General features: G+C 33.8%; 1 protein-coding gene across 6 annotated transcripts in view; it reads right to left on the reverse strand.

The window, feature by feature from the left end:
- LARP4 (La ribonucleoprotein 4) overlaps positions 1-15,284 on the reverse strand; it is a 48,417-nt gene that overhangs the window by 18,857 nt on the left and 14,276 nt on the right. For 5 of the 6 annotated variants that reach the window (XM_063115558.1, XM_063115556.1, XM_063115562.1 and 2 more), the window contains 6 exons: positions 11,700-11,844; positions 10,697-10,852; positions 8,786-8,861; positions 5,122-5,258; positions 3,505-3,608; positions 337-447 (listed from right to left, as the gene is read on the reverse strand). In XM_063115558.1, coding sequence (XP_062971628.1) covers positions 337-447; positions 3,505-3,608; positions 5,122-5,258; positions 8,786-8,861; positions 10,697-10,852; positions 11,700-11,844 — 729 coding nt within the window. The remainder of the gene's footprint in view (positions 1-336; positions 448-3,504; positions 3,609-5,121; positions 5,259-8,785; positions 8,862-10,696; positions 10,853-11,699; positions 11,845-15,284) is intronic. The other variant, XM_063115557.1, reaches the window with a different exon arrangement.

The raw sequence follows: 15,284 nt of genomic DNA on the forward strand, positions 1-15,284 counted from the left end.
ACAAACTGTTCTTAAATTGAAACTGAAAAAGCTTTAGAAAGATGATCAAAAAGGAAACCAATTAAGCAAAAGCAAAAAGGTGACCAAGGGCTGGCTAGTTAGCTCAGCTGGTTAGAGCACAGTGTTGTAACATGAAGGTCATAGGTTTAGATCCCCGTACTGGCCAGCTACCAAAACAAACAAAACAAAACAAGGTTGTAGTCATCTCAAAAAGATAACCAAAGTGCTCACTTAGTCAATATAAACGTTAGTGTAAGCACACATTTTCTCAATTAAAATATACCACTACTTGTCTTACCACCAGGGCTTATATCAGAAGATAAGCTTTCTTCTTACCTGCTGTGCATCTGTGTCTGATTGGAAAGTGATATACCAGTTACTATTGTGTGCAAACTCACAGCTTATCACTTTGGGGCAGTTTTCATTTTTGAACAAAGCTTTCACTTCCTAAAAAAATACAAAACTTTAGTTAACTATAAAAAAAAAAACCATCAATAATGGGCATTTTTTTGTTTACCAGTAAGGTCGAACATCTCTTCATGTCTTTTGGTCCTTTCTATTTCTTCACTGGTAACTGTTCCTGCCTTTTGCCTATTTTTCTAATGAGGGTAGATTATGTTCTGACCTTATTTTATGGTCAGCAAAACAGAAATATTTCATTTCTAGTGGCAAGCAAAATTTTCATTACAGTCCTCCCTCGTCCTTTTCCTGCCTGGCCTGCCATTATCAAAAAAGTTACGTTCTTTATTAACATTTTCTAGGCACTAAGAATTTTCATGCATTCTCATTTAATCCAGAAGCTTTGTCTACATCAAAGTCATAGATATGAACTCTGTGCAAACATACTTCTCTATAACTGCTATAACTAGAAACAGAAACTCCAATATATGGATCAGAAAATGATGATTACCAAAACTCGGAATGGTAAAATATCTATTAGTAGCTTGAAAGAAGCTTATGAAAGAAAACAACTGGAAGTGAACATTAAGTATCCCTAAAAAGTTTTAGAAGAAAAGGAAACATCTACTGACATACCACCGAAGGTCAGACATAGTGATTTATTCCTCAAAACAACCATGTTGAATCTTTTAACATCTCCATTTTACAGGCGAGGAAATGGTGGCTCAGATCATTTAACGTATCCACACTATCATGGAAGTGGAACTCAAACCCAGATTTGTATGCCATCAAAGTCCATTTTGTCTAATACTATTTGAATTCAAGAAGAAATTTACTAACAACCAAAAATTTCTAACTATTAAAAGAATCTGATTAGGTTAAACTATCCTATAAAATATCAAAATATCACCAAATATCAGTTAAAAAAAAAAAAGAAAATAATAAGCTGATTGGATAATCAACATGACAACAGTGTAACCTATATTCTAACTCCCTCAAATTTTCAATACTGAATTTAAAAAAGGGATTGTTCAAACTTGTGATGAAACATTCTTGTGTCAAATATTGCTTGAAATAAATAAGTGTAAAACCAGCTAAGTTTTGTGACTTTTGTGAAAGTGGTAAAATATCACCAAATTCAGTTAAGAAAATTTCCATCCAGTCCAGAATTACATTTTTTGGAGAACTATCTGTGGAACTATTAGGCTAGTGGCCCTTATCTCTATCTTCAAAAATCCATAAATATTCTCCAAATATTTCTAATTTCCTTAAAATGTGTAATACTAATTTATTTAAATCTAAATAAAGTCCCTAATTTTCAGCCTTCATCATTCTACAAGAACAGTTACGTTCACAGATTTACCTTCCAAGAATAAGAAGAGATATCTGGACTTAGAGTAATCAAAAACTTATTCTACCCAACAGGAACCTTAAAGGTCAGTACCCTAACCCCACATTTTTAATATGAATTTCAGTGATCACTGCCTAGGCTGAGTTTCTCTGGCTATTTTAGTTATCTACATTTCCTTTACTTTAATGAACCGCATGCTTCGATCACTGTATTTATTATTTCTCATGTCTATGAACTCCTCATATATTCAGAGTATGAACTATAACCATAAAAATGATAATAATGGGTAGTCTTAGACTGTTTTATATGCCACGTACTGCTCAAAGCTCTTTATATATTAACTCACGTAATTTTCACAACATTCCATTTAACAGATGAGAAAACTGAGGGAATAGAGGTTAAAAGACAAAGTAAGTTTGAAAAGGCCATAGAGCAAGTAAAAAAGCTAGAATTCAAAAGGTCAAAGAGCAAGTAAAAAAACTAGAATTCAAACCCAGATAATCTGACTCTACAGTTCAGGCTCATATCCTTTACACTGTTTCTTTCTTTCTTTTTTTTTTTTTTAAAGATGACCGGTAAGGGGATCTTAACCCTTGACTTGGTGTTGTCAGCACCACACTCACCCAGTGAGCAACCGGCCATCCCTATATAGGGATCCGAACCTGTGGCCTTGGTGTTATCAGCACCGCACTCTCCCGAGTGAGCCAGGGGCCAGCCCCTACACTGTTTCTTAATATTACAAATATTCTTCCTATTTTGCAAATTTCCTTTCAATTTATTCCTTTTGATATACAATTCAAATTCAAAGATCTAGTGACAAATTTTTTTCTAATTTTTCTCACTGCTTCTAAGTTTAGGAAATCTTCATCCTAGAGACTTAATTTGAATGACTTTGGGCAAAAAGATTCATTACTAGGGTGTCAAATTGGTTATGCAGCAAGGATCTAAAAATTATTTTCTAAATAATCAATTATAATAAATCAGTTACTGATTAATCCTTGCGTTCTTTAATTTATAGCGCCTTAACATGGCAACTTAAAGCTCTGTGTGTGTCCGTGTGTGTGAAGCTCTGTGGTACAGTGGTTAAGAATTATGATGGGCTTTAAAATTACAGAGATCAAGTTCAAATCCAGACTCTTATTTTAAAGCCCACGTTTCTTTGGGCAAGTTACTTAACCATCCTGAGGCTCAGTAACTTCATCTGTAAAACAGATTTTAAAAACCTGTGGCTTGTAACTGTAAAGTACGCAATACTTGGTAGAATCTAATTATTAAATAAATGTCATTATACATTTATCATATAGAAGGGTCTACTGGATTTCACTGTTTCATTCAAATATTATTTTATTCTTATACCTGTATCATATCATCTTTAGGACTATAGCTTTGCTCTATATTTTGCTAACCTGTAGGGTTGGTCGGTTCTGCCTCATTAATCCTTATTAAAAATTTTATTTTTCATTCATTCTTCCAGGGGACTCCTCAAGTTCCCAAAATAGCCTATTTATATTTCAACTGCCATTCAGTCAAACCAATACATTCAGAGTCAGTATCGCCGCAATACTCAGTCTATCCTCCTAAGGACAAAGAACTGCATCTTTTCCTCCCTCTGCTCCATTCTGGTACTTCACAATTAACAAAACAAATTATTATTTATACTATTCACCGTAATTGATATGAGGGCATTGACTTATACTTTGCTTGTGTACCTCCTCAATTTGAACAGTTAGCTTTAACAATGATTAATGATTTACCTCTATTGGTGTTGTTTCAGGAATCTCTCTAAGAATCACAATACAACGCTTATGACTTGGTCTCACTTTCTCACCCTTCTCATCAACTTGTACCATGGGAGAAGCTGAAATTTAAAAAGTGACAAGTAGTGATATAATAATACCATTAAAAAACTATTCATTTCAATTTCCAAATGAATAAATTAGCAGAGGCTAGGTTACTATCCTAAAGAAATTAATCATAGAATCAAAGATTACAGTTAATGATAAAATTTTTTTCAGATTTATACACAAAGAACAATGTCAAATGTTATTCACTGAACAAATATTCAAACTACCTACTTTGTGACTTAGCATTTTAGTGAGGCTGAAAAGAAGCCTTCAGGGAATACATAACACTTATATCTAATAAGGTAAATTCTCAGTATGCAATAACCAATTTCTTCATTCAGGAGATAACAAGTGGGTGGTTAACAGAAATCAGTGTACTTGCATTAGCCAAACACTATTCTGGGGAATATAATGAGATCTGACATGTGAAGAAATTCTTAAAATTAAAGTCTAAGAAGCCCTTAAACCAAGAACTATACACAAATGATTATAGTCTGTCCTTGATTTCAACAGATTTACTCTTAGGTACTACTACAGAGATCCAGAAGCTATCTTTCAGATGCTGATTTTGAAGAAATATTGAATGAAGATAGTACCACATAGCCAAAACCTTTATTTCTAGTCCCTTCAGAGAGGTAATATGTCACATCTCCCTGAGCAGGTAACTAGAGAGAATAAAAGAAGAGGTTTAGGGTGAGAGCTGGTTATAAGTGCTAGGTTCCAACCTAAACAGATGGGAGATTCTGCTCATCTCTTTGCCAATTTTTTATGTAGACGAGACTGAGTGATTTTAAGAAATGATGTCTGTACAAACCAACCAGAAATTTCACAAATGTTTGTAGCCCTCTCTGGGAACAGAAATCTCTACTCCTATGTAAGTCTATTATTGGACTTGGTCTATTTAATTTTTAAACATTTTCAACAACACATTTCATATAAAAGTGAAGATCTTTATTCAGTCAAGCAGTTAAAAAAGCCCATTTAAAAGAAGTTGCTAAGAAATACCGATACAAGACACAAATACCACTAAACATTCTCAGAGCCTCAATCAAAAAATATAAATTCTTTACCAAACCTCAGGGCAGTTTTTGTCAAACTACAGACAGCAACTCATTAGTAGATTGTGAAATCAGTTTAGAATAAAAAATGAGGTATTTAGGAACATTTAGTTTTAACTTGTGTAACTGAGATGTCACTGTGTATAGACAGGTGGTGTGTGTATTGGGCTGTGATATAAAATGTACTTCTTAGCTAGGTTCAAAAGTTTGAAATAGGTTGCTTTAAAGGGTTTGATAACACATAGCTTTCTAATAGCCCAGAAAAATGAGATTTAATTCCTTATACTTGTTAAGTGGGCATCAAGATGATCAACCAAGGTGTTGAATTGATATGGAAACGTATTTAAAGATAAACTATTAGAAAATGGGGGTGGGGGAGTGAGTTAAAAACAATTCCTTGTATGATCAGAAATCAAAATATTTAAAATTTTTAATTAAAAAAATAAGGTAAAAGGTATTATTTACATACATCTCAACACTTCAAGAATTAGATCAGGGTCTGTGGTCAGCTTTTTTACTTCTTCCATGTTGGCAACTGTCCAAATTGGGACGAACTGATCACTATCCATTTGAGATATCAAGTAAAGATCCTTTGACAAATTCTCTCTGAAAGAAACAAACAGAAGTAATAATCCCACAAAACAAGCAATTTTTAAAAAGCACCTAAAGAAAGGAGGTACCTTATTCACTTTTGTCACTAAGTCTAGGGAAACAAAATTATGTATCAGAAATAACACAGCAAACTCTGAAAAGTTCAGTTAAAAGTTCACTTTAAGATACTAACATGGGCTGGCCCTGTGGCTCACTCAGGTGAGTGCAGCGCTCGTAGCACCAAGCCCGCGGGTTCGGATCCTATATAGGGATGGCTGGTGCACTCACTGGCTGAGTGTGGTGCAGACAACACCAAGCCAAGAGTTGTGATCCCCTTACTGGTCAGAAAAAAAAAAAAAGGATACCAACATAATATATATCAGACAGTAACACTTTCACAAAGTTTCTGAATCCTCAAACACATCTGGCCTAAATAGTTTTGGACAATGGATTTTATGGAATTACACTGATATGGAAAGAAGCTTTAATATTAAATAGGACGTTACCAAATGTTACACACAGTGTAGTTCCATCACATGAACACATTATCACTGATGTCATAATACATAACATACAGGAAAAAGTGTAGTTTAACCATGAGTTCGACCATGAAGGATTTTCAGTTTCTAAATGTATGCATCTTTTATAAGCATGTTTGACTTTTGTAGTTTCAAATGTGTTTAAAATTAAAATGTTATTTAAGGTACAGTTAAAAAAGAAGATACAGCACTACTATCTTAAACATAAAATCTTGTACAAAAAACTGATGTAAAGTCAAAGTCATGCCTTGTTATTCACATCAAATATTCTTTGAAGCAGCCCAGCTGTAAATAGCTAGAAGTCTTTGCTTAAAAACCCCCTTCTCAAAGAAGCCTGACCTGACCACTCTATTTAAAACTGCAACCACCCAGGCACTCCTGATTCCCCCCTTCCCTTACTTATATTGTCCTATTTAATTTTTTCCCATAGCATTTATCACCTACCATACTCATAAGTTGCTTATTTATCACATTTATTGTTTTGTGTCCCCAGCCAGAATATAGGTTCCATGAAGGATCTTTGTTGTTCAATAATGTGTTTCAACAGCCTAGTGCCTGGCAGAGTAGGTTCAAAGGCCTTTACATTCAAATTCTATTAAAATAAGAGTAGTAATTACTTTTTTTAGGTTACAAATGTCAACAGGTGATGGCAACTTGTTTTGCAAGGTGGGGGATAGAAGATACCAGTAAAGGTTAAACTCAGACTTCAGCATGAAATGAAAAACATATTAATACTAGCCTGACTTTCAGCAGGCCTATTCTAATAAAAGTGTGCCAAAACTCTTAGCTAAAGAAACTGTACCTTGTCAGAAGTAAATCAAATTAATGTATATATACCATCTTAAGATTTGCCTATTCATGAGAAATACCTGATATGTACTAACTGCTGAGGCACAAATGTCAAGAGTTCCTACTGCAACAACTAAAAAGCTTGGATGAATTACAAAAATCATATTTTGGAGATATGGGAGAGCTTCTAAGACAAAATGACTGAAATGCCAGAAGAAAGATTTCTCCCTCTTGAGGGCATCTGCAGATCTTGGCTCAGAAGGACTCTACTGGACAACCAGCAGAGTTTTAGGCAGAGCATGGAGGAATGCGGTATGTGTATTGAGCACAGTACTAGCATTATGAATTGGAAACTACAGGAGCCCCAATACACAGCGCATTTTTCCCTTAAGATGTTTCCTGGGTTCTACAGAGGAAGATGGGAGACTGAGAGCCAGCCTGAATAGGCAGAGTAAAATCTGTGTGGTCTTGTGATTTAGTCCCAGTGGAAGGAGAAACCCTGTATCATATACAAATCTCCCCCTTAAGACTTTTGCCAGATTTTGAAGCTGTATGGGTTAAGAGGCTAAAAAGCTAATCTCAAACCTCTGAAGAACAGATCAAAAAATCTCCTTGGTGTTTCAGGATTAAGGTGACAGAAAACTGCCAAGCTCTAAATCAAAAGCCTGAGAGGGCCATGCCTAAGGAACAGAGATAAATCAGAGGTGAAGTGACTCTAATTAAAATGGCTAGTCAGGGGTTCTGCCAACTGAGGATTAAAAATATTCAGGAAAAAATAAATTGTGTCTATACTGAGCATTTTTTTGTCACTATTCCCTAAACAATACAGTGTAATTATTTACATAGCATTTACACTGAATTAGGTATTAAAAGTAATCTAAAGATGATTTAAAGTATACAGGAGAAAACCAAAACAAACAATAAAGTATACAAGAGGATGTGCACAGGTTACACGCAAAATAAACGGATAGATAGATAGACAGATAAAATGGCTGGTCAGCCCTGACCCAGCTCAATTCCTGACTGGACCAAAGCAATCAACATTTCACTCTATCTGCCTAACATACGAAAGCTCAAACCCTGTCTAGAGAGAAACATTATGTCACCTGAAGTTTGTTTCTTTTATATGTAATGTCCAGCACATAATCAAAATTTATAAGAAATGAAAAAGGGCAAGAAATTATGACAGAGAATCAAAAGAAAAAACTCAGACCAAGAAAAAAAAAAAAAAAAAAAAAACCCCAACTCAGACAATATAAGCAGACCCACAAATAATCCAGTTAGTAGGTAAGGATTTTAAAATAACTATTACCAGTATGTTAAAGAAAATTAATTGTGGCTGGCCAATTAGCTCAGTTGGTTAGTGTGTGGTACTGATAACACCAAGGTCAACAGTACAGATCCCCATACTGGACAGTGGCCAAAAAAAAAAAAGAAATTGTATCATAGTTAAAACTGATCAGAGAAAAGAAAGCCAGGAGGCTCTTGCTTTTCATCCTATGATATATACTAGAACATAAAGGCAAAGAATCACAAGGAAGGGAAAAAATGGGAAATATTTAGGACAAAGAATCAATTAAACCTGAGTCAAAAGTGCATTACATGTAAAGAAATGAAGTCTATGATAAAATCCAGGTTTCTAGCTTGAAAAATTGGCTCGATGATCATACCATTCACCAGAGACAGGAAAAATGGAAGGCATTACATTTGCATGTTTATCTAAACTTCTATTTATTTTGGAAAGGGCAGTTCTACATACCGAAGTTTTATGATATCTAAGCTGTAAATATACCTATATAATTATTACCTGTAAATAACACATCTTGAAACGTTTGCCTGAAAGGACTTCTTATTCAATTGAAGACACTGTTAATATAAATTATCTGCCCATCTCCATACTACATTGCTAAAAATAACTGTATGAACAAAGGTACAAGAGCCCACTACTAAAAACATAAATTTTTTGAGAACTCTAAACCTGAATACATTCACAGGAAAAGTATCCAATAGAAACTTCTTTATCTTTCTACTGTGAATATCCAATTGAAGACTATGCCTTTAAATCTAGTTAAGAAATATCCTGAAAAACAGTACCAAAATATATTATTGAAAAATGATAAACACCACTCTTCTACTCTATTTCACAGGTATTTTACATTTACTAACCAAACAACTCAAAAAAGGAGAATTATCAATAAAAAAATAATTACGTACCGTGAGAAACAGAATTCTAATTGCTTCTTCAGACATTCTTTTAAGTCTTCTGTAGAAATTGCTGAATTGCTCTCTCCTGATGGTAGAAATCAAGAAGGGAAAAAACGTTAATACCAAGTTGCCATACGTGGCAAACCTTACATATTGTTGTACTCGGATGTCACTAAGTACCCACAAATTAAAATTCACCACAAAACTATATTTTTTATTATTTTTATTATTTGGATAGCTCAAGGTCTAACTAATTTCTTTCAACCTGTCTATTCTTTCTTCAGACAGATTTCATAACAGTTTAAGAATTATTTTATCAAGAAATTAGCAAAGCATCATTAATACTAAAAGTACTTGGCTACGATGCTGTAAAACACTGACCTAAACACTTTTAAAATGTGATAACTACTTATTCCTCTAATGAAAACTCAAAGAATAAAAGCAATAGTAATCTAAACTTGAAGACAGAAACCAGCTAAATCAAGTGGGATATATTTATATAACACCTCTTTTCCTAGAAGTAAATCTGATGTTAGTCACACTCCTTAAATTTCTCTCTTAATACTCTTTTCTCTTCATTCCTTGATGTTAGAGTAATCTACCTTCCCAAACATGTTTAAAGCATGCAAACATCCAAAGGATCAGATCAACTCTACCAGCCTTCCAAGCTTTCTATTGTTTAAACCCAAAACATGAGCCCTTTTTTCAGGAATCACGCCTGTGAAACTGTCACTCTCTTATTAGAATCTTACACAAAACATTACAGACTGAAAGCATATAACATGCCCTCTTCTTAAAAAGCATTAATGATAATATAGGCTAAATTTCCTTTAAATATATAGACAATAGGATGTATACGGAGCTAAATAAATTCTATGATTTTTCCACTAAGTTGTCTCACTACTCAAGAATCAAAATATTAGACATTAACTTCATTAAAAATGAATATAAGCACTTTTTCTATTTCTACGTATATGCAATCTTTCTAATACAAAACTCATTCACTGAAATGCTAGCTAAATGAGCAATCAATTCATTTAACTTTCTAACGTTATTTATAGCAAACTCATTAAAACACCAACTGATTGCCATATCACTTGAACCAAACCCATGTTCAAAGTAGCCAGTGGTTAGGTATACTTGTATTATGATCACAGGTAGGAAAAATGCACTACCTTAAATTATCTCATCTTACAAGCAGATAGACCTTAGAAATCTAGTCCAAACACCTATAATAAGGTAATACAGGACGAAAGTTTATATACCTTGCCTGAAGTCACAGAGCTACTTAAAAACAGAAACTGAAATACCTACTCCACATTACAATTATTTTTCAGAGACCCTTAAGATATTAGAAAAGTAAAGTTAGGTAGTCAGGGTCTGTGGTTCATTTTTAGTTTCTTTCAAATTTTGTCTATTTTAAATCCAAGTTACTACTAATCCATGATGGTTAAACAAATGTGAAAAAAACATTTCACAAGTTGAATTGTAGCAGAACTCATGTTTTAATCTCTTCAACTGAACATCTGTAAACACATTTCATGTTGATAAAGGTGACAGGAAAATTGATAGAACCTGCATTAATCCCAACTAATAAACTGAGAAACCTGAACCCTGTGAAAGATTGTAATTTAGGTGTCTTCTATTTTGATTTGTCAATATTACTTTTAATTTCATATTTTAATAGTACACTCATAAAGTAAATACTTTTTAAAGTTAGAAATTTCATGTTTGAATATTAGAAAACAGTATTTATAACAATCACCTAACATTTCATTAACATAAGGTTCTTTTCAAATAAGAAAACAATTTGACCAATGCCTTAGATTTATCAGAATAATGATAAAGAGACTGCGTGTGAGGAGGGAGAGAAGCTAGTGCACTGAATTCTCATTTTACCAACAAAACCATAAAGTTTACCGGAAACATCATATATTTGGTAACTCAGATCTTCTGGTCCTAAAATCATTCCATCAGTTGGTTCTTCAATGCCTGTAGTATTTCTTGTGGTTTCACAAGATGAAGAATACATTATTTCATATTCCTTACATATATCTTCTGAAAGCTCTGTATTACCTGTATTAAAGAAAAGACATTGAAAGTAAACAGGAGTTCTTTAAATCCTATCTTTAGGAACTTTAGGCAGTATATCTCCTATAACAAGATTGCAAGAAAATCTACCAGTTGGGAAAATGCCCACATGGTTTTTTTTAGTTGTCTCCCCCAGGAAGGTAAGTTTTGACCATTACGGAAAAGCTAAAATGATTAACAACAGCTAAAACTTATATAGCACTATCCATATATCAGACTGCTCCAGGCACTTTACTTACTTCTCAGAAAATCCTATGCTGTAGGTAATAATTATTGTTTCTGTTTTACAGATGGAGGAAACAAGCACAGAAAAGTTAAGTCACTTGCCCAAGGTCAAACAATGAATAAACAGCAGAGCCGATGATGGTAGATCAAAACTAAGTTATATGTGTGTTTTTTGGTTTTTGGTTTTTTGGGGGGCAGCTGGCTGAAAGGGAACCAAACCTTTGACCTTGGTGTTACAAGGCTGTGCATTAACCACCTGAACTAACCAGCCAGCCACCAAACCAATTATAAATTATATACTATAATAATAAAGTAATATTAAAAATATAATCATAAAAATATATTTATATAATGATATAAAAATAATAATTATAAAAATTAATTTGTAAATATAAATGGGTTAGATGCTTGACCCAAGGACACAGCTACTACTTGAGTGACAATCCATTCATGTTGGATATAAATGAGAATTATACAAACTACAGATTAAACATTTCTAAATGTATTTAATCAAATAATCAAAGGATGTATCTCAAAGTTCTATAAACTGGTTTGGCCATATATTTAACCAAAATATGCTTTTTCTGATGAAATACTTAGGACTTACCCTCAGGATGAGATCCTGATGTGGCTGCTGTTTCATGCCAACTTTCAGTTCCTTGAGTTACTGGAGTAGTATCAGTATTTCCAGGAGGAATTTCTTGCCATACTTTGGCATTAGGATTTAAACCAGTTCCTTTAGATGTTACCTGCTAAATAATCAAAGGATGTATTTGTAAATCTTAAAAGTCAGTGCACTAAAATTATAAATTGATAAACGGCTTTTCCATTACTTAAATGTGGGGGGGAAACCCAATAGTAATATTAAATAAACAATTTAATAATAAATAAATATTTAAGTTTTTGATCAACTTGAAAATATAAAACTTTTAATGTAGATGAATTTTAAAAACTTTTATAAAATTTAGCTACTTATATAATAAAAATACATCTCTATAAAATATTTTAAAACAGAAATACTGCTTTATCCCACCCTACTAGCAAATGTCATAAAATGTATTCAAACTATTCAGTTATCTTTGAGACAGTGTGTTGTGTATATAGAGCAAATTTTTGAGTTATATACGGCAATTTTCTAGAGTATATAATTTTTTTTGCCATCTACGCTGTGACAGAGACCTTTAAGGATGCATGATTCAATCTATCACCGGAAATTTTATCCCAGGTCAAAAACAGTGATCTGCCTTATACTGAAATGCTCTTTTCCATCTGTCCTGGAAGTGTATCTTCTTAATGTCAACAACATAACTATTTAAAATACTGCCATTTAAAGCGATCCTTTGCATGCATTATCTAATCACAGACACACAGAGGTGAAAAGCAGATACTGAGCATGCGGTGTGGGCAGGGAAAAGAAGATGAAAAAGTAGAGAGACAGAGAAAGGAAGAAGAGTGGATGAATGTACCTCTCTCACCTCATCCAACCAAACGACAGGGCTTGATCCTTCTCAAGCACATTAATGACCCTGAGAAAAGTTCATCCCCTTTCCAGAAAGTTGTCCTGTTGACTGTAGGCCCCTCCCCTGGAAGGGCCTACAGAAGGTGGACACAATGGGCAGGGAATTAATTAACTCAAGCTTATGACCTGCCGATACTTTCCCACTACTCTCTCTCTGGTAGGCCACTGATTTGGAGCTGAGTTCACTGGTGAATGTGATTTAGGTAGTTAGGTACAGCATTAGTTTCTGACTGACAGAAGAACAGAAAAATGAGAAGCCTGTCAAAGCCTAAACCTCCTGCCATGTGAACAGGATTTAATTAAGTATGAGGGTACTTCCAAAAATTCATGGAGATTAATATTATCTTTCAATTCTATTTTCCCACGAACTTTTGGAAGTACCCTCATATTTTTAAATAGAAGAAAATCTATGTTTATTTACTTATTCTCCCTCTCTTTCCTCAATTCTGAGAAGAAATAGCAGTTATGTTCCTACCCAAGAAAAGAGCAGATAGTAAAAGCACAGCTCTCAGAAAGAGATATCAAACTTCTGAACCTTGATAAACACAAAGAGTATGACATTCATTTAACTAATAAGATCCATACATGAAAAAGATACAGTGAAAGGGCCATATACCTACTAGAAATACCCCTAACTCATAGGACTGCTATGCAGAGTAGTATGTGGCTGTAGTTAAGCAAAATAGTTATTTCAAGGTAGTTTATAATCACTGTCTAAACACATAATGATTGAGGCTCTGAAATCATACCTGAATTCAAACCACAGCTCTAACCTGAACTTTTTGGAGTGGGGGGAGGGGTGGCTGGCTAGTATGAGGATCTGAACCCTTGACCTTGATGTTACAACACCATGCTCTAACCATCTAAATTAATCACCTAGCTCTAACACGAACCTGATCCTGGGAAAATTTCTTAACTTACCCGAGCCTCAATTTTCTCAAATGTAAACTGGGGTAAAAATTCCTTATTTTAAAAATTAAATTACACTAATGCTTGAAAAGTAGTTAACACTCAGTATTAAGTAGATACTCCATAATCTTTTTCATAAACCATACTGGTTTTGAATACAAGGCAATTCTGCAGTCTCACCCTCAAAAGTATACTACACAAACAAATGCATTCCATCAAAATAATTACAAAGTTAAAAGTTGAACGTAAACTATTATGTCATAGCAAATTAGCAATGAACAGACAAAATCACAAGATAGATGACTATATATAAAACTGTAACAAAAAACTAGAAATAGGGAAACAAAGTGCCATTTAATAATTAGATTAGCAAAGCACTTAAAAATAATTTCCAGACTGGCATAGAACTGGCCAACATCCGTTACTGGAGACCACATAAAATCATGCAACTCATATTGCCACATATTTGCATATATAAAAAAAATTACTTATAAAAGCCAAGAAACGAAAATAACCCAAAGTCAAACACGCAAGGAACAAAGGAAATTATTCCTTAGGTAAAGTATTACACAGCCATTCAAAATTATAAAGATCTCTAAATAACAATAAAAGTAAAATTTAAAAAAAAGAAAAAAATCCACAAAATTATCACATTGACACATTTTATAAAACCTGAAGGGATACTAATGTACCACAAAGGAAAAAAACTGCTGTTCATTAAACTATAACACGCCAAACATTATAAGATGTATCCCAATTTTCAGAGAAATTAAAATGTACAAAAATATGTGTAGTGGGGTCAGTGAAATAAGGGAAAGTAATCAAAACTGAAAAATACTTTCACATAATGGAGTGGAAAAAACCCATAACCACCATTATAATAAAGCAAATGTGTTGAGCAATTCTGTGGGCTAGGCACTGTACCGAATGCTTTACACATCTATCATCTCACCTACTTCTTAAAAACAGTCCATAAGACATGTACTGGTATGTCTCTTCTACAGATTGCCCAATTGTGAGAGGCACAGAGAAATAACATACCCAATAAAAGACAGAGAGATTAAGCATGAAGTCAGGATTCAAACTCAGGCAGCCTGACTCCAGAAAGAGTATTAGCCAAAGAATGATTACAGCTCATACATTATTACAATTGCAAAATGTACCTAAGCATGTGGACATGGGCTGGAAGGGAACATGATCTGCTGCAATAATGAGACCAGACTTTTTCCTTGTAAAGCATTCCATTAAAATGTTGCTTTGAGTCACAAAAATTATGAAACTTAAAATAAAAAAGCTAATCGCATCTTCTAGGGATTTTTCAAACCAGAGCATAAATGTTACAGTGTCTAGTTCATAAAATCAAAGAACAATAGTCACATATTCCCTTTCAAGCACATTAAAGATATTCCACTGCTTTCTGGGTTGCACTATTGCTAACAAGAAATCAGCAATCAGTCTAGCTGCCGTTAGTAATCTCTCTCTCTGATTGCTTAATCTTTGTCAATGATATTTTGCACTTCTGTGAACATTAAGTGTGAAATTCTTTTTTTTCATTATTGTACTTGGGATTCAGAGGGCTCCCTTGAAATCTGATATGTCTTTCATCAATTCTGCACAATTCTCAGCAAACGTCTCTTCAAATATTGCCTCTTCACCAACTACTCTATTATTTCCTCTGGAACTCCAATAAAATATGTATCACACCTTCTTACCCTATGTCAACCTCTTCCCCATTTTCCATTTCTCTGCTTCACTAATTGCATT

Source organism: Cynocephalus volans, chromosome 12 (genome assembly GCF_027409185.1).
Source record: "Cynocephalus volans isolate mCynVol1 chromosome 12, mCynVol1.pri, whole genome shotgun sequence".
Taxonomy (NCBI): Eukaryota; Metazoa; Chordata; class Mammalia; order Dermoptera; family Cynocephalidae; genus Cynocephalus; species Cynocephalus volans.